The sequence below is a fragment of the Muscardinus avellanarius genome (assembly GCF_963383645.1).
Source record: "Muscardinus avellanarius genome assembly, chromosome: 5".
Taxonomy (NCBI): Eukaryota; Metazoa; Chordata; class Mammalia; order Rodentia; family Gliridae; genus Muscardinus; species Muscardinus avellanarius.
The window spans coordinates 48,435,175-48,454,448 of NC_137790.1; the positions used below are offsets into that span (position 1 = coordinate 48,435,175).

General features: G+C 35.5%; 1 protein-coding gene across 1 annotated transcript in view; it reads right to left on the bottom strand.

The window, feature by feature from the left end:
- Positions 1-19,274, bottom strand: part of DCBLD2 (discoidin, CUB and LCCL domain containing 2) — a gene marked incomplete at both ends in the record, with an annotated part of 92,969 nt that overhangs the window by 5,235 nt on the left and 68,460 nt on the right. The window contains 9 exons of the mRNA XM_080696341.1: positions 2,962-3,087; positions 3,236-3,322; positions 4,198-4,348; positions 9,466-9,590; positions 10,370-10,585; positions 11,846-11,886; positions 14,212-14,345; positions 14,839-14,911; positions 17,294-17,345. Of these exons, the coding sequence (XP_080552467.1) occupies positions 2,962-3,087; positions 3,236-3,322; positions 4,198-4,348; positions 9,466-9,590; positions 10,370-10,585; positions 11,846-11,886; positions 14,212-14,345; positions 14,839-14,911; positions 17,294-17,345 (1,005 nt within the window). The remainder of the gene's footprint in view (positions 1-2,961; positions 3,088-3,235; positions 3,323-4,197; positions 4,349-9,465; positions 9,591-10,369; positions 10,586-11,845; positions 11,887-14,211; positions 14,346-14,838; positions 14,912-17,293; positions 17,346-19,274) is intronic.

Here is a 19,274-nt window from a genome sequence, read left to right on the forward strand (position 1 = left end):
TGCTGGGCATGGTGGCGCACGCTTGTAATCCCCGCACTTGGGAGGCAAAGACAGGAGGATCGCGCAGGTTCTAAGCCAGCATTGCTGGCTTATGAGACCCTGTTTCCAAATAAAAAATAAAAAAATAGGTCTGGGAGTATAGCCCGGAGGTAGAAGAGTTCCATTCCCAGTACCATAAATAAATAAATAAATAAATAAATAAATAAATAAATAAAGTAAGTAAGTAAATAAATAAAATTGAAAGATAAGTAATAAATGGAAAAATATTTTCTTCATGTGTTAAAAGGGCTAATATAAAGAATATATCACAGGACTTTACAAGTCAAAAGCAAACAATATATTAGAAAAAAATCAATGAAGATCCACAAGCAATTCATTATATACAAGTAAGCATTAAATATATTAGCCTCACTAGTAATCAAAGTATATAAAACACGGTACTATTTTTGCTATCAAATTGGAAAATATTTAAAAGAACAACTTATTACTGAAAAAGATGGTAAAAAACACTTTTAAAGTGGGAATATAAATCAATACTATCTTTCTGACCAGTATTTTGGTGCCATATGTATAAAATTCCACTACCGTTGGCAATTCTACATCTCAAATTTATTCTTGGGAAGAAATTAAGACAACATTCAAAGTTGTATCTTTAAAGATGTTCATTCCTATTTCTGTTTAAGAGTGAAAAACTAGAATCTGAATATCTCATGATGAAAGGGAATAAGTGAAGGATATAATCTAGAAATGAAAAATGATGTTGCAACTTAAGAGTGTTTACAGATAATATAGAAAGTAACAATGTAGTGTTAAGCAGAGAGTTGACTAAAAATGTGCCTGCCAACAGATCAGAAAACCACACAATGCTGGAGCTGGCAAGGTTTTAGAAATCATTTAACACTCTTATCTCACCCCATACATGAGGAATCTTGGGCCCAGATACAGAAAGTGGCCTGTCCACAGTTACATAGTTATATGGAACATTAGTTTCTTCTTCATCTAACAATCCTCTCCTAGCCATGAAGACCTTAATAGCAGCAAGTGCTGATATTCACTAGGGACTAAGAGCCAGACAGGTTGGTGTGCCTAACCTACAGCATCATCTGTACTCCTCACAACAACTGCATCCAGAAGACAGGAAGAGTCTGGTGATAGAGGACAGAGGATAATCAGTAATACCAGGTCTCTGAGAAGTCAATGGATGGGCGCCAGGCACAGGTGACGTGATCAGCTGGGGGCAGAATAACAGACCCCCTTTATCAATGCAGGAAACAGAGGACACATACAGGTGAGTGTAGATTCCTCAAAAAGAGTTTCCTTCTAGTAGTTTCTTGAAGCCTCAGAGGTAACAGAGTGAAGAGCTCTTGGTCAAGTGTTTGAAAATATAAAGAGTTCAGTTTCAGTTGAGAGCAAACAGAAGTGATCACTAGAGAAATACGAAAGACTGCCAGCACACATCTGACCATGAAATGATTTTCTCCATAAAATCAAATCACAAATCAGGCTACAAAGCCCTCAGAATTCAGAAAAGTAAATGTGAATTTTCCTTATAGTTTGTGTAACTAAAGACAATTAATTAGGTTTAGGTGGATACAATGTGAGTGAATCAGAGGCTTTAAAATCTTTGCACACCACTATCCCACAGAAAAGGGGACAGAATATCTTCAATTGAAAAAACCACTTATCCTATATTATTTTCCATAGGCTTTCAGGGATCCTGGAATATGCCTGGGAAATGGACTTCTGGAGGAAGAGAATTTAAGGACACTTTAAGCCTTGAGATTCTATAATTATATTTTAGAATGAACAATATTTTTACAGGACTTTTCTTCCATCCAGGCTGTGGTCTTGAGATTCTGCCTAAATATATGTCTTTTAAAAACTAGCAGAAGCTCTTGGGAGATGGTGAAATCTCTTGCCTTTAAGAACTCTTATTTCTCTAGCTGCTCCTACAGAATGAAAATGAAATTCCTGTTTGTACAACTATCCCGGAAGATAGAATAAAGACTGACTGTGGAAAGGTAGAGAACGTTATCTGAATCAGGCACATTGTTCTGAAAATGAGAAAGATTAAAGTTCTGTGTGGCACAGGTTACTCTAGATGAATTGCTTTCTCTTCTCTGCACTTGCCTGAAAGCAAATATGATTTTTATTTGTCAGCAGTGGTACTAATTCAGTGGTACTAATTCCACTAAGACACACATGCTATTTTTTGTCTGAATTAACTGAAATTTTAAAGGTTAATAAAAAGAACCACTCTTTTGTATATTTTAACTCCTTATTTATAATTGGCAACAAAATTTGAAAGTAAATTCTAATACACTTGTATGTATAGTCTGAAAAAGATCAATTATAAACACTTAAAAAAACAGAAACCAACTTTTTAAAAAAAATTAGTATGTTAACTCAAGAGTATTTTTTTAAGTTGGCTTTTACCCCAAAATTCCCCCTTTTTGCCACAAGATGCCTAACAGCAAATTAAGACATAACTAGGAACAAAAACAAAAAAGCTTGCTTCCTATTTATGGAGAGCCAACCTTTATGTTAGGCACTGTGGCAGTTTGGGGGGGATACAACAGTATGCAAATACAAAATATTGGGAGAAGTTATTTCCATTTTTTAATCCAAAGTAAGAGGCTTAGACTATGGTGTCAGTCATTTCTAGAAACACTATATTCCTCCCTGAGATGCAATGTGTTTGTTTGGAAAAGGGGAAAATTTAGAAAAAGGAGGCCTACAAAACAGCAGTCATCTCTAAGTAGTTAAAACAATAATTTTACATAAAACCAAAGAATAGGTCTTAGAGCAGTAAAGTCAGTGTAAGGAGGGAAATAAAAATTTTCACTATACTTAAAAAGTATAGCAAGAGGGAAAGAACTTAGGGTTTAAAAGCAGACCTTGCTCCTAAAAACCTGAGAACAAAACAAGACAATACTATTCATTTATTTCCCACTTGCATACCTTTGGTTACATGTGGAGTTACAGTAGTGTTTTTTATATCAGGAGTGGCAGTTGTTTGTTCTGTCTGTGCAGGAAATTCGTTGCTACTGTAAGGTGGTAGTGGTTGAACAAATTTTGGGGCACGACCTTGAAAAAATATTTTAAGACTGTTTACTCTTTTATCTATACCAACTTGATTAAGATAAATTTGCTTTATAATATTTTAAATATATTTATGGAAAATTACACCACAAATCCAGGAATTATCCAGTTCTCATATTAAAAGGAGACATACCTCTAGCTATTTTGGGAGGGGTTGTAGTATTTTTAAAGTCATTGCTGCTCCGAGGAGGTGGAGGTTGTGTAAGTTTTGGAGAACGACCTTGAAAAAATGATTTAGAAAAGTTATACATACCACTTTTTGAAAAATCAGCTAAAAATAATAAAGTTAAATGTCTTCAATCGAACCTAGGAGTGATTTGCCACTAAGCTTCACTCCCATCCCATATTTTAAAAAATTCTGAAATGGGCACATTAAGTTGTGAAGCCTGGCCTTGAACTTGCAATCCTCATACCTCATCCTCCTGAGTTGCCGGGATTATAGACATGTACCACTGTGCTCAGCAATGTTTTCTAAAGTATTTAATTCCGCAAAGTAACTTTAAATCTAAGGGACAATATGTAAAAGTTTAAGTACTATACTTTAAAGAGACAATACGTAAAAGTTTAAATACTATACTTTAAAGCCAGGTGTGGCGACACAAACCTGTAATCCCAGTACTTGGGAGGCTGAGATAGGAGGATCACAAGTTCCAGGATAGCCTAAGCAAGTAATGAGGCTCTTATCAACCTAGTGAGACCCTGTTTCAAAATAAAAATAAATCTGAGCATGGTGGAGCACACTTGTAATCCCAGCATTCAGGAGGCTGAGAGGAGGATCACGGTTTTTACTTTTTAAAATTCCTTTAAGAAGATATTGCAATTAGACACAAAAGTCCTCACGTTATTACTTTGTTGACATAGCAAAATACTGTAGAATAACAATTCCTAGTAAAGAGGATTTTGAATGTTCCCAACACAAAGAAATGATGTGACAAATGCCAATTACTCCAATCCAGTTATTACATTGTATACATGCATTAAAATGCAATACTGTTTCTCACAAATATGTACAATTACTGTCAACTGTCAATAAGAAATAAAAATGTATTTAAACCACAATGAAAATAACTCTTCTTAAACACACTGTTTCTTTACCTTTAAGAATAAACTGACATCCCAGTAATTCTATTTTCATAGCAATTTTCTGCTGCCATTGGGTAGGGTTCACTCTAATAAAACGTGCAATAATTGGTGGCAAAAAGTTATTTCGCACATCTTGGTGATAATCTTTGTTTCCTTGAAATATCTAAAGAAAGAACAAAAAATTGGTATTCAAATCAACAGATTAAGCCGGGCGTGGTAGCGCACACTTGGAATCCCAGTACTTTGGGGCTAAGAAAGGAGAATTGCAGGTTCGTGGCCAGCCTCCGCTCCTTAGTGAGGCCCTCCACAATTTAGTGAGACCCTGTTACAAAATAAAGAATGAAACACAGGGCTGGGGAGATGTAGCTCCTAGGTAGAATGCCCCTGGATTCCATTCTCAGTACTGAGGGGGAAAAAAAAAAAAAAAAATCAACAAATTGCTGTTGGTCACTCCACATAAAGATTTTTTTTTTTTTTTTTTGCTCTGAGCCTATAACAACATTTGTAAAGTTTACCTGTAAGAATATTTTTCTAAGAAAATAAATCACAATTTGAAAAAGTTGTTAAACTGCATAATGTCCATAAAAATTTAATGAGAGTGCTAGCTTAGCAATTTGGGAATAGTTTCAATCGTAGTATAGATTATCTTATTGTATTAATGAGCTATTAACTATTTTTGTAAAATTATCAAATGTGTGTGTGTGTGTGTGTGTGTGTGTATTTTTTTTTTTTTTTTTTTTGGCAGTATTGGGGATGGAACCCAGGGGCATTTTACCTGCGAGCTATTCCCCAGCCCTATTTTTTATTCTTTATTTTGAAACAGAGTCTCAGTAAGTACAGAGGGCCTCACTAAGTAGCTGGGGTTATCTGAGAACCAAGATCCTCCTGTCTCAACCTCCCAAATGCTGGCATTACAAGCGTGTGCCACCATGCCTGGCTATTTATTTATATTGATTTTAAAGTAAAACTAACGGATCATACAAAGTCTTAGAGAAAACGCTTTGCTTATGTACTTCTTAAAATTGTCTCAATAAGTAGGCTGAAAGTGAACACATACTAGCAAATATACCTCCACCTACTGGAGAAACCTTATTAAGTCAGTTCCCATATTAGCTATTTTTATTGCCTTTTGCTTATGTGAATCAGAGAAATGACAGTGAAATACTGTTTCATGTCTCATTTAATGATTGCAGCTTAACAACTATAAATGCATTATATAAGCAATCCTTAGGTAAAAATGTGACTGTTTCATTTTCCCTACCATTTCAAGCAAATAATGATAGCATCTTACAGTGGAGTATTTCCTACTATTTATACAGCATTTTCACATAATTAACTCAAATGTGCCTCATAAGAATATAGGCAGGGCACAGGAAACTGTGACTCATAGAATGTAAATAGACTGCATGGCTACTTACTGACAGAGCAGTGACTTGAATTTGGGTTTTCTGATATACGTACAAGGCTCCAAAAAGCTAAAAAGGCTCTGTTTCCTCAGGCCAAATAAACTAGGTAAAGATATATTGTTTTTTTTTTTTTTTAATCACCTAAGGTGAAAAGAAGTAAATTTTGGTTTCACAAGTTATTTCATATTATGGCTACTTATTATTGGTTATATCACAAGGAATTAACATTGTAACCCCCTAAAGATATGTTAGATTAGAAACTTCTAAAGATGTGTTAATATCCTTCATTTACTTAAATGTTTGTTTCAAAGTTATAATAATTTCCAAACTTCTAAGATCCCATGATTTCTTTAGATATTACTCTAAAATAAAGGCAATTATTTGCAATTTTTATATTGGAACAGGAACTACATATAGCAGAACATGATTTTAATACATAAAATTTTTTTACTTGCTTACTGTCTCTTTCTATAGTCTAAATTTTATAAAAAAAGTTGAGAAAGATTTTATAAAAACTGGGTGAAAAGAAGAAAGATTTGTTAAAGTCAACCTATGATCATTTACCGAGATACCTGTGTGTAGGGAGGTTTGTAACATGTTGCCAGGATGAAATGGAAGTCAGAATTCCCTTCTCAAAAAATGTCCTTTTATTGGACATTACCAAGTATAAATATGACATAAAAGAAAGTAATATACAGTAGCATATATATGTATTAATCCCATTTTATGAAAACAAAGCCAAGTTTTATGTCTATCTATATGTATGTGCTCATACACATGTGCAGGCTTAGAAAAGGTGTGAAAATGGAAATACCCACTGCTGCAGAGGAGGGCAGCTGAAGGAGATGGAAAGATGTGAGAGAAAAGATCGTTGTTTCATTGTTTCATATAATCCAATGTGAGGACTTGACTTATCCTTCAGTCTTAAACATGTTGAAATAACTGTTTAAAATACGTTAAAAAAAAAAAAAGCCAGGTATGTATGGTGGCGTACACCTGTAATTGCAGCATTTGGGAGGCTGAGACAAGAGGATGCGGTTCGTGGGAAGCCTCAGCTACTTAGTGAGGCCCTTTGCAACTCAGTGAGACCCTGTTTCAAAATAAAGAATAAAAAATAGGGTTGGAGGTGTAGCTCGGAGGTCGAATGCTCCTGGGTTCCATCCCCAGTACCGCAAAATAAACAAATAAAACAAAATATGTTAAAAAAAAAAGTCTCTCCTACAACTGGACAAATGCAGCATAAAGCAATAATCACAGCGAGAAGGGAAATGAGGTGAGCCCCACTTTTGCCCCAAAACTGTCTGGAGTTTCCAAGTCATATTTCAAGTAAAACAGACCCTGATGGTCTCACTGAATTAAGGAGACAGAGCTCAGAAACTCCAAGGCCATGAGGCAGCAAACATTTGTAGGGCAGAGTTTAGAAGAGAAGCAAGCTAGAGAGGGCTAGAGAGTTGACAAGGACAGCAAGACAGACGGACATCCAGGATGTAAAGGGGTTTCTTTTAAAGCTTCAGCTGCACTGAAAGCAACACCCTGTACTCAAGAAAAGAACTAGAAAGCCAGAAGAACAATTCTTACAGATTAACAGGTGGAGGAACACTTTGCATTACTAGGATATAAAGGGAGAGAAGCCTCTCAGTACATGGGACACCAGGCTGTGAGTACTTAAAACGCTATTACCTCAGTGGTAGGGTAAAAATTAGAACTATACACTGCTCAGATCATGCCTAACATGGCTTAAACAAGCCTTGAACAGCCAATTATTTTCCAATAATTTAACTGTACCCCAGAGTAAAATCCAAAAATATATGAGAATAATAATAATGATGATGATGATAATGAAAACTATCACCAAACAATGGCATAATGGTGACCATATAAACCAATGTTTTTCATAATGTCTGGTTCTCAATGGAAAATTAGCAGGCATGTAAAATATAAGCCATAATATCAATTCAATGAAAGGATCCATACATGATATATGATAAAACTAGCAAAGATATCAAAATGGTTATTATGCCCTCTATATGTTTCAAAGATAGAGCAAAGCATGGGTATATAAATGAGAGACATGAAAGAAATGTAATGGCCTAGGATTTTTAAAATTTGATGCAAATCATAATAAATCTAAGAAGCTCAAAGAATCCTAAGCAAAAGAAATATGAAGAAAATTTCACAAAGCCACATCATAATCAAGTTGGTTAAAACAAATGAAATCTTAAATATAGCCATGGGGGGGCACATTCTAAAGAACACAATGAGAGCAGAATTCTCATCTCCATTATGTGCAAGTCAGAAAACAGTGGACTAATGTATTTAAAGTACTGAGAGAAGACAGGCATGATGATGCAGTACTTGGAAGAATGAGACAGGAGGATGGAAAATTTGAAGCCAACGTCAGCAACTTAGTAAGACCCTATTTCTAAGTAAAAAATAAAATAGGAGGATGTAGCTTGGAGGTAGAATGTCCCTGGGTTCAATCCCCATCACGAAAACAAACAAAAGTCAACGTAGAATTCTATAGCTAGTGAAATTATCTCTTAAAAATGAAAGAACTCTTTTTCAGAAATACAATTCAATGCTATTAGAAATTTTTATAATATAAGCAAGAAGAGCAAGGTGTGGTAGTGCACGCCTGTAATTCCAGTACTTGGGAGACTTAGGAGGATCATAGGCCACCTCAGCAACTAAACAACTGAGCAAGACCATGTTTCAAAATTGAAATAACATAAAATAAGATAAAATAAATAAAATAAAACAGGGCTGGGGGTGTAGCTCAGAATTAGAATGTCCCAATTCTGGTTCCCATAAAATAAAAATAAAAAATAAGAATAAATAATATAAAATAGGTAATTCTTAAAATTTAATAAATTTAGCTATATTCCACAAGTATAGTAAATATTACACAAATAAATATGAAGTTACTGGGGGTATATTCAACAACTTCAGAAACTTAAGCAGAAGATAGGTAGGAAGACAATATTGCTATTTGCTTGAACTAGCAGACACTCATCAAAGATGAAGTTCATGTGATTTTAACAAGAGCAAAAAGAAAGCCTTGACTATGGCCCAAGAGTACAGATCTGTATAAAAGATAATAGGAAGCCAGGGACAGTGGCTGTAATTCCAATACCTAGGAGGTTGGGACAGGAAGATCATTGGTTCAAGGCCGGCTTCAGCAACTTAGTGAGGCCCTCCACAACTTAATAAGACTGTTTTAAAATAAAAAGTAAAATAGGGCTAGGGGTATAGATGGTGGCAGGACACCCCTGGGTTCAATCCTTAGTCATACACACACACACAAAAAAAAAAGGTAACAGAGAACCTCTGGAGTTTTTAGAGGATGGGAAAAGTGGTAATCAAAGATATAGTACCAAATCATATGACAGAAAATTGAAAATATCATAAAACCAAACTAATGTGGTCAGAGTCTCAATTCTAGACAAGAGGCATCTAGTTTCTTTAGGACAGGGAGTTCTCCCTTTAAAGACCCTTGTGGTCATGCAAGGGCTAACACCTGTGTGAGATTCACTTCTGCCTTAGCTGGCTCAGTTCAGCATCTTTCATAATCTCTTGCAAGAAAACTTCCTAATTATCATTAGATGTTAAGAAAGTTCCTCAGGTAAGATAAACAAGTTTTCTATGATAAAAGTTGATAAATCTCAAAATCACCAAAAGGGACCTAGAATCACAGAATTTTCTAACCATAGTTACAAGGTTAATAACTAATGCTGCCTAAAATAACCAGAAGAGGGCAGTGTAAGACAAAAATGTTATTTAATTTTTCTGTCTGCTTTACACAGGAAAGCTTCTGTGACTTTTGGCAAAGGCCCATTTAAAAGAATGTTTTAAAGACACTTTAGCAATCAATTACCTTATCCTGCTCCATACCAGGCTCTCTGTACACAGTCCATTTCTGCCCATCATCACTATACAGAACCCTGTAGGCAGACACATAGTAATTGTGTTCCAGCAGGGTGGACCCAGTGGTTATAATGCCTGAGGATAAAGATTTGCTTTCATTAGTACACAGGGTCTGAATCCCAATGTTTGCTCAGCATTGAAGCATAAATACCTAGGATGTACCACGCAAACATTTCTGCCCATGGCTCATTTCCATCTTTAGGTACAAGTTTACACCATAGTAGCTACTACATCCTTGACTCTGTTCCTCTGCAGAGATAGGAAGAATTATGGGCACATGAAGAAAGAACATTCTATTTTGGCAGCCAGTGTTTGTAGTATTACAAATATTTTTCAACTACTGAGTAAGAATGACTGCCTGGGAATGAACAAATTAAAGATGCTGACATTATTATTTTAGGTACCAAAACAAAATAAATCTTTTAACAAAATTAAGTAAAACCAATCCCAATAATTATTCTGACCAATTTCTGAGTTCTCCTAATCAAGTTTATACTCAGAATATGTGGAATACTAGTTATTTCTACCACTTAAAATGGACTCTCCTTGAACATAAATTTCTTTTAATGAGTTTATAAGAATTATCTTAGATGCCTTAAAATCACTTTTCTGAAATTCTACCTTTAAAAGAATCTTATTACAATGAAAAAGAAACCCTATTGAGAATTAAATGTCAACTCCTCTCCTTTGCCATGTTTTGAAAAAAACAAAAAACTATCTCCAGTAATACTAATGCCAGTTAAGAACACTTAAAATCACAGAGTTAAATTTTCAGTGACCAATTTTTTTTCTATAAAAATCTTAGATGTCACCATGTTTCCAAATAAAATTATTATTTAATTATGCCTCTTAACCTGTTATCTTCTTCTCCTTATTCAGGTCTATTTGAAGCCACTGATACTCATTAGTGACAAAGGCTGCCCAAGGGGGCCCAGGTTTTTTCAGCCTGGCTTTTTCAGGTCTCCAGCTGTTCTCTTGTCCTGTGTGGTCAGTCCACTCCAGCACTGATGATGCTGATATCTGAGGATCAGCAATCACACCAGATTCCATCCCCAGTGTGCCATAACAACCTGATTGGAAGAAGAAAGAAAATTTGGTTTCTAGTTGTACATTTAAAATTTAAGTAAACTTGTTACTACAAACTTTCTATTGGACTACGCAGCAAGTACTTCTTGGGCCTGTCTTTGGAAACCTACAAATATACAATCGTGTGTGTGTGTGTGTGTGTGTGTGTGTGTGTGTGTGTATCCCAGAGGATACCAAAATCCACTGAGGCTCAGGGCAGTAACCTATATATATTTTCCTGTATACTTTAAATCATCTCTAGATTACTTGTAATGCCTAATAAAATATAAATGCTATGTTAATAGCTGTTAAAATGTATAACTTAGAAAATAATAAGAAAAAACCTGTGCTTGTGCTGTACAGTTTTTTTCCATAATATTTTCAATCTGCAGATGTGGAATTCATGTTTAGAAAGGACTTACTGTCTTCAATTGCACACAGTAACTGTTAAGTTCTGGAGCTCCATATTACCCTTGCGGGACACCCAGCAAATAGGTGGTATGTGACACATTCCTTCAACTCCTATAGCTTCCTATTTGTGTCACATTCTCTCTGAGAGTTGCTCTGACCCTACTTAAAACTTCAAGCCAAATCCTCCTGCCTTTCCCATCCTCCTTCCTTGCTTGCCTTATTTTCCTACACGTCATTTATTGGACTATAAATAGTATGTTGTACATTCTATTATCAAACTCTTACTACCAAAATGTAAGTCCCAGGAGGGAAGGAGTTTGCTTATTTGCTCAATAACATGAACAGCACCAGATCAGTACCTGGCAAATAAGGAGAACTCAGTTTTTTTCTGCTGAATGAATTCCTTCTGCAGAGAAGTTCAAGTCATCTCTAAGAAACCCTCCTTGCTAATAAAATTATTTCCCTGTTCATATAGAATCTGTAAGTTATTCTATTCATTGAATTATTTTAGGTACCTATTTTACTTACAGTGTTGTTACAAGTAAATAAAAAGGTACACAAAAACCAGCATTTGGTACAACATCTCATAAATAGTCAGTATTCAAAACAGTAACTCTCCTAGCCTCCACTACTAGAGATAGAACCCAGGGGCATTCTACCACTGATACACAGCCCAATTCATTTTTATTTTGAGAAAGGGTCCCACAAAGTTAACACACACTGACCTTGAACTTGCAATCCTTCTGCCTCAGCCTCCCTCTAAGTAGCTGGGATTATAAGCATGTAACACTAAGCTGAACTCCATGATTAGCTATTATATAAATGATAATTTTATAAGTCCATGAAAAGCTTACCACTTGTCTTAAATGTAAAAAGACTTGTAGATAAGTGTCCCCTGAAAGAGAAAAGTTTTTTCTTTGTGATACATTATTAACACTTGACTTCTGCATATTTTTTAATGAAACTTTTTCTCTTGATTTGCTTTATTTCCTCTACTTTTTAAGAACTAAGAAAAACCTGTGGCTAAAAATTAGACAACTTATTATTTCTAAGCAGAACTTTTGAAGTCAATATAAACAAGTTTCTCTATAAGAATCTAACACCAGGTTTCACACACAGTTGTACAAATGTGTCACATATTTGAGGGGAGGGATACTGGGGATTGAACACAGGGGTATTCTAACCTCTGAACACCCCCCCCCCACCAAGCCCTTTTATTTTTAAACTGGTCTTGCTAAGTTGCTGAGGCTGACTTCAAATCTGTGACTCTCCTGTCTCAACCTCCTAAGTACTAGGATGACTGTGCCTGGTTCTATGTAACTTTTAATATAGACTTTTTTTATTTTTATGAATAAATTGACTCCCCAAACTTTACTATGGTGACTGCTTCTGCTGAAAGTATATGAAAAGATGTAGAAATTCAGCATGTTTTATAAAGAGTTTTAGTAATACAATGTAGTATCACACCTGCATTTCAAAGGAGTGGGGAGAATAGGTAAGGTGATAATGGAGGGGTGAGCTGAGTCACCACATGAAGATAGTAAGATTCTAGGGGACCTGGAGGAATAAAGTTAACAGCAGAAAGATTTCACATACGCAATACTTCTTTCTAAAGATAGAACGAGGAAAGGAATGGAAGAATGTATATATGATCATACAGAAGAAACTTAAAGATAGTTGACTTTATAGAATGATGGGCAAACGATAGCTCATGCAACGGCTGTCTTGTACAGTCAATAGGCTAAGGATGATTTTTATATGGTAAAAATGGCATTCACATATTTGTGAATAAAGCAAAGTGACAGAGGCATGTGGCCTATAAAGTCTAGAATATCGGCTAGTAGTCTTGCCAACTCCTGCTCTGTCCTATCCTGGATACGAATCATGCTCTTCTGTGTGACTCTGGCACATGACCTCTGAAGAGAAGCTGGCTCCAGTTAGGCTTAGCACTGTCTGCAAGACTGAGTGTATCCAAGAGACAACATTGATAAAAACAGCCTGCTAATACTGCATTTTATTTATTTTCCACTTCTTTGATAGCCAATCTATGTTTTGTAGGAAAAAAAATACTAGAGACCCTGAAAATACATTCTTCAGTATTCTCTTGGAATGAAAGTGACATTCATAAAACATACTACTTCTACTTTACATCAAGATTTATTTAATATTCAAAGTATTTCAATCCACTCTGGTTTGCATGAGCTTTAAGGAACAAGAGTAGTTATGCCTTCTGATCTTTAAATATAAAGTAAGGATTCAGCAACAAAAACTTCTAGATTCTTACTCCAGAGTTTTTTAAACACTCAGAAAAGAAACAAATCTCCCTTCCAAACAACTCTCTTTTTCTTCTTTTCTCCTTCCTCCCTTCTTTCTTTTCTTTCTTTTTTGTGGTACTGGGGATGTAACCCAGGGGCTTTCTACCTCCAGGCTACACTCCTAGACCTAGATTATATTTTATTTGGAAACAGGGTCTCACTACATTGCTGAGAGCCTAAGAAGCTGAGGCTGGCTTTGAACCTGCACAATCCTCCTGTCTCAGCCTCCCAAGTATTAGGATCACAAATGTGCATCACCATAGCCAGCTTCCAAACAACTATCGTTTTGAAGTAGAACAAATTAAAATAGTATATTATATAAATGTATATTTTACAGGTCTGGGGATGGAACCCAAAGGCACTGAACCTCCGATCTACACCCTCTGCCCTATTTTTTATTCTTTATCTTAAATAGGGTCTCACTATTGGGCATGGTGGCACATGCTTGTAATCCCCGGGCTGGGGAGGTGGAGACAGGAGGATCGCGCAGGTTTGAAGCCAGCTGAGCTGGCTTAAGAGACCCTGTTTCCAAATAAAAATATAAAAATAGGTCTGGGAGTGTAAACCGGAGGTAGAAGGGTTTCCAGAAACCCCAGTACCACCAAAAAATAAAAATAAAAAATAAAATGAAATAAGGTCTCACTAAGTTGCAGCGGGCTTCACTAAGAAGCTGAGGCTGTCTGCGAACCACGAACCGTGGTCCTTGGGTCTCAGCTTCCAGAATACTGGGATTACAAGCATGTGCCACCACTCCCAGCTTTAAAATAACACTATTTGTACTCCTGGAAAATACTCAGAATATTGAGAACACACTTCATGCACACCATTAAGAGTGATCCTGTTGAGGTCTAGCTAATAGTCTCAAGGCCCTCACCAGCATGCTTATAAAAAGCATGTGTACTTACACCACAGATGTGACGTTGTTAGCCAAAGAACTTTCATAGTACGGGATACCTTTACTAATCACAACGCTGATTTGGCCACCCAACACATTTGACACTACTCCTGCATGTATGCCAGCCATGCACAATGGTGAGGACTTGAGAAAGGGAAAAGAGAAAGATTACTTTTTAATTTTCTTCTGATAATTCATAAGCAAGACACTTCTACTTAACCAAAGAATCAGTTGATCTAGGCAGCTTTTCATATACACAGATTATAGGTGGTGTAACACAAAATAATTTTGGCATAAGAATAAAATATTTACAAAGAGGGAAACTCTCTAAAGCACATGATGTACTTAAACAATCATATCAAATCAATCACTAAGCCAAGTGTGGGAAGGAGGGATGGGGAGGGAATGGGGTAGGGATCGAGTAAGGGCTAACTGGGTGATGTGTGCATGTATGTCTACACAAGTCTTTTATCCCATTAAGATGTATGACTACAATACACCAATAAAAAAATTAAAAATAAAACATTACATATTACTAAAAATAATTTCTAAAATTAAAGGATAAAGATGTATAACACAATCCACCTATTCTTAAGTTAAAAAAAACAGTACAGCTTTAAGTCTATATCCAACTTACATCTCTATATCCATGTGGAATTGTTCCAGATATCTCAGCAAAAGGAAGCAGACAACCAGCTGGGCAATATTTACTGGGAAACATAAACAAGTAAAAGGTTATATAACACTATACCTTCTGGAGGAAAACAGCAGAAACCATCACACACACATTAATAAGTTCAATAAAACTAGCATGAGCTCATTATCCTGATGAACCAATGCTTCCAAAAAGCTTTTAGACTTTGTTCTACCTACACATATTCAACATGTCTTCACCCACATATTTACAAAATTTTTCTCACATTCTACATACTGGTTTATTTTACTTCACAATGAAAGATAGACTTATTTCTACCATGAAATCTACTCATTGAATTCTACATATGTGAATGTCTAGTCTGTTACCTGTCGAGTGTTAGGCTATGTTTATTTAACCTCTGTTTAACAAAGGTTAAAAAAATAAATAAAGTCCCCAAAGTCATTGAGTTTATATTCCGGTGGTAGATGAAAGCATTAATTTGATCCAATATTTTGATCCTTCTATAAAGAAAAGGCATTCTGAAATAACTGGGAGAATTCTAATTTCATTTAAGTAACACAATCCTTTAGTAAACTTCCTAAGTGTTTTAAGTAATTTACATAAAAATCCTATGTGGTAGGTACTATTATTATTCTCATTTTGCAGGTAAGGAAAATAAAGAACTGTGTGCCCATGTCACAATGTCACAGAGCTAGCAAATAGCAGATGGGCTCGAGAGTTTGTGTTCTTACTTACATAGGACTCTGTAGTTCAGAAAATGGGGCTCTAAGGATGCCTCAACTTTGAGCTAGGGAATGTCAGTGAAACAAGTGGAATAGCTTTCTCCTGGGTCAGGACAGTTGGGAGTGTGTTCACAAGAGCAAATGGCTGTTGCAAGTAGGGTGCAGTGAACAAAAGGAAGGTCTGAGAGATGAGCAGAGACCAGATCATAGAGAAGCCTTGTGGGCTATGAAAAGAAGTATGGAGTACATTTCTAAGTAAAAGCAGGGAAGCAATAAATATTTTTGATATAACATATGTAGCCTGATTTTATGTGTATTCACACAGACACACACACACACACACACACACACACACACACACACACACACACTTCCCTTAGGAGGAAAAAATGTTATAAGAAATCAGAAGTGGAAGCTACAATATTGTTAGGTTGATATGCATTATCATGGGTGAGGAATAATGGGAGCTTGCAGCTGGATGGTCATGATGGAGCTGGAGAGTGAAGGAAGACAAAGTGAACCTCTCTCAATTGATACCATGGTTATAGTTGTTGACCAGGATCCTCTCAAATGCTGCACAGGGCATCCTTTCCACATGCAAAAATCATTCTTAAAGATGAAAGTAAGGTTCTTTAGGGAGGGGCAGCAAGTTGGGAGGAGGTTAAAGACTAGGGTGACAGACGAGAATAATTTAAGCGGAGGGGAGTATAGCAATCTGAGGCAAAAGGTCTGAGAGCTTGAAGCAGCTTAATAAAATGGAATAGGTAGATGAAACTGAAACAACAGTCCATGGGCTATTTATATAAAACTCTAAAAACCACTTGAAGGAATCTGTATAATTCTTTTTATCATAAAAGTTTCTCAAGATTTTTGAGTAGGTAAATGATCAGATAAACACTTCAGAAAAATTACTTGGAAATTAGGAAAGTCAGTGAAGATTAAAAATAGGAAATCAATTAAAAGAGCAATTCTAGTTTACATAAAAGAAAAAGTTAATAAACCAGAGAAATAGTAATAGAATACCAAATGAGTAAGAACATTAAAGAATTCTATAATAGCATACACCATCCCTTTCACTTTTTTGGAAAAGAAAAAGCTTTTCAACTCTTATTAGTAGTTTTTCCAAATTTTTAAAGAGCAATTAGTTCTACTTTTAAAGCATTTAAAATTTTTATTTTCATTTTGGAGAAGATCTATGCTACAATTAAAGCAAAATCAAAATATGACAACTATTAGTTTTCAAGCAGTGATTATGTACCCCCAAAGAACTCATGTATTAATGTTTGGAGCTGACATAATTAAGTCATTGTAATGGATTTACTGAGTAACCTAGGTAGGGTGTGGCTAGAAAAGGTGGGTCTCTGGAGATATGTCCTTGGGAATGTCTTCAAATTCCCTTGTTTATTTTCTTGCTTCTGGCCTCTGTGATGTGAGAGCAGAGCCCCTACTATCTTCCTTCTCTCTGCTTCCCACAGTCATAACCTGAGCTCTGCAAACCTGGCCTCACACAGACTCAACCTCAAAATCTCCAAACACTATGATCAAATAAATCTTCCTTCTTCTAAGTTGTTTGGTCAGTTGTTTTGGGTTACGGCAATGGGAATGTTGATAAAGATAGTGTCATACATTATACATTAATCTTCATTGTAAAAGAATAAAGATAAAGAAGATAAAGATGAAGGAAAATGTTTAAGTTACTAATATGGCCATACCTGAACTCAGGCTCCAAAAAATTGGATGCAGTGTCCAAACAAGTAATTGGACCTAAAAAACAAAATTAAAAACAATAACACAGATTTATTACTCTTGCTCAAATACCAAGTGTTATAGAAGCTCAAGTTATACTGATTTAAAATTTAAAATCTCAACAGTACTAAAAGCTTTAAATTTTTGTTAATCATGATTTCTTTCTCATTTGATGTATCTCGATTTCTGAAACTATGTCTCCTTAATACCATTTTCTACTAAATTACTTATATATGTACAACATGCATAATTTAAATAAAATTTATATGCTCTTAAAGTGACTTCTATAAAATATAGCTCCCAAAACATAAAAAGAGTATTTCTTAATTCTTATTATGACTAAAAGTGACCCTCTGCTTATACACAACCAAAACAATGACAAAAGGAGGTGAGTTAACTCTGTGGCTCTAGATAACTGCACTCATAATCTGGTTCTTGGACAAAGCTGGCAACATCAATATCTTCTGAGAAATTAGATGTTAAACCCCACCCATCCTGACTTATACGATTTAGGGACAGTGGGCCCAAAAATTTGTTTTAACAAATGCTCCAGGTAATTCTTTGGCACACTTACGTTATAGAAGTAGAAGTACTACTCTGAAGAAAACAAAACTTGTAAAATTTAATGTTTTCTATCTAAAAGTTATGCATTTAAATAAAAGCTAACATCTAATTAAGATCTGGTCTCTAGGCTACTTAAAATATACTTTTTAGTTTAAAAAAAAGAAAAAAACCAAACAACTCCATTCAGTGTCTTCCTTTACTCTTAGGATGAGGAATGAAGCCTTTAATGTAGCCTATGGGGTCTTGAAGTGCCTGGCCCTGCCTCACTCTTTACTCTCATCTTGTACCCATTTTAGCTTCTCACCACTCTCAGCTCTCTTCTGGAGCTCTTAGCCTTGCTGATTCCTTCCTAAGATCTCAGCTTAACTATCACATTTTCACAGAAGCTGGCTGTCCTGACCTTTCCAAGTCAAACCATGTAAGCACACAGTAGGCAATTAAATTATTACATGTTCTCAGAGTACTTACATAAGACTGTGTTAGTGAGACTGCAGAATTCTAAGTAATATCATTTCTCTGAACAAAGACTGAAGCTGTGTCTTCACCTTTGTATCGCCAGCAGTTATTACAGCATAGTGTGCACAGGAGGCTTTCAATGGGGATTTATTATTGAATTGATGGAAGAATAAAGTTTCTAATCATTAGTATGTTTGGCTAAATCCAATCATTTACTAATATGTAGGGAAGAAAATCTGGAAGAATACTTGAAGGCAATCACAAAAGTGATTTCACATATAAAAAGAACTGTGGGAGGCCAATACATTGATGGAGATAGCACCTAGGTATTTTTTAGCACAATGTTGGTACATAAATCCCTATTATATTAATGGTCTCCATAGAAATCCTAGGATAATTATTGTTCTATTTTATAATTCTGAAGAAATTTTGCATTTATTATCCAAATAAAATGTCTTGAAAAAATAAGTATAGTTTAATAATAGGAAAGTGGCATTTTGAGAGTAATTGCATGAATCAGTATGCATATACCATAAGTATTTGAATAAGTTACATCTGTATTTTAGGAGTTTTAGATAATACATGCCTAATGACTTAGAAAAGCAGACAAACTGATTTAACAGAAGTCTAATTATTCTTGTTAATCTTTACACAGCATCAATGAGCATCCATTCTCTACTTTCCTACTCCACAAAGAGAATTTCCAGTTTCTAAGATTAGAAATTCAGCTTTTGAGATTAATAGCCTGCGATGAAAAGGTACCTGTGTGGTCCAACATGGCATTCAGGCACAAGAAAATTGCCAGCTGGCCCCATTACCCACAGGCCACATGCCAGCCAGAGAGCTGGCCAATGATGGACAAGTCTGATCAGAACAGAACTTTCTAAGTGCATGCAGTGCTTAACTTCTACTTTCTGCCATGCAAAT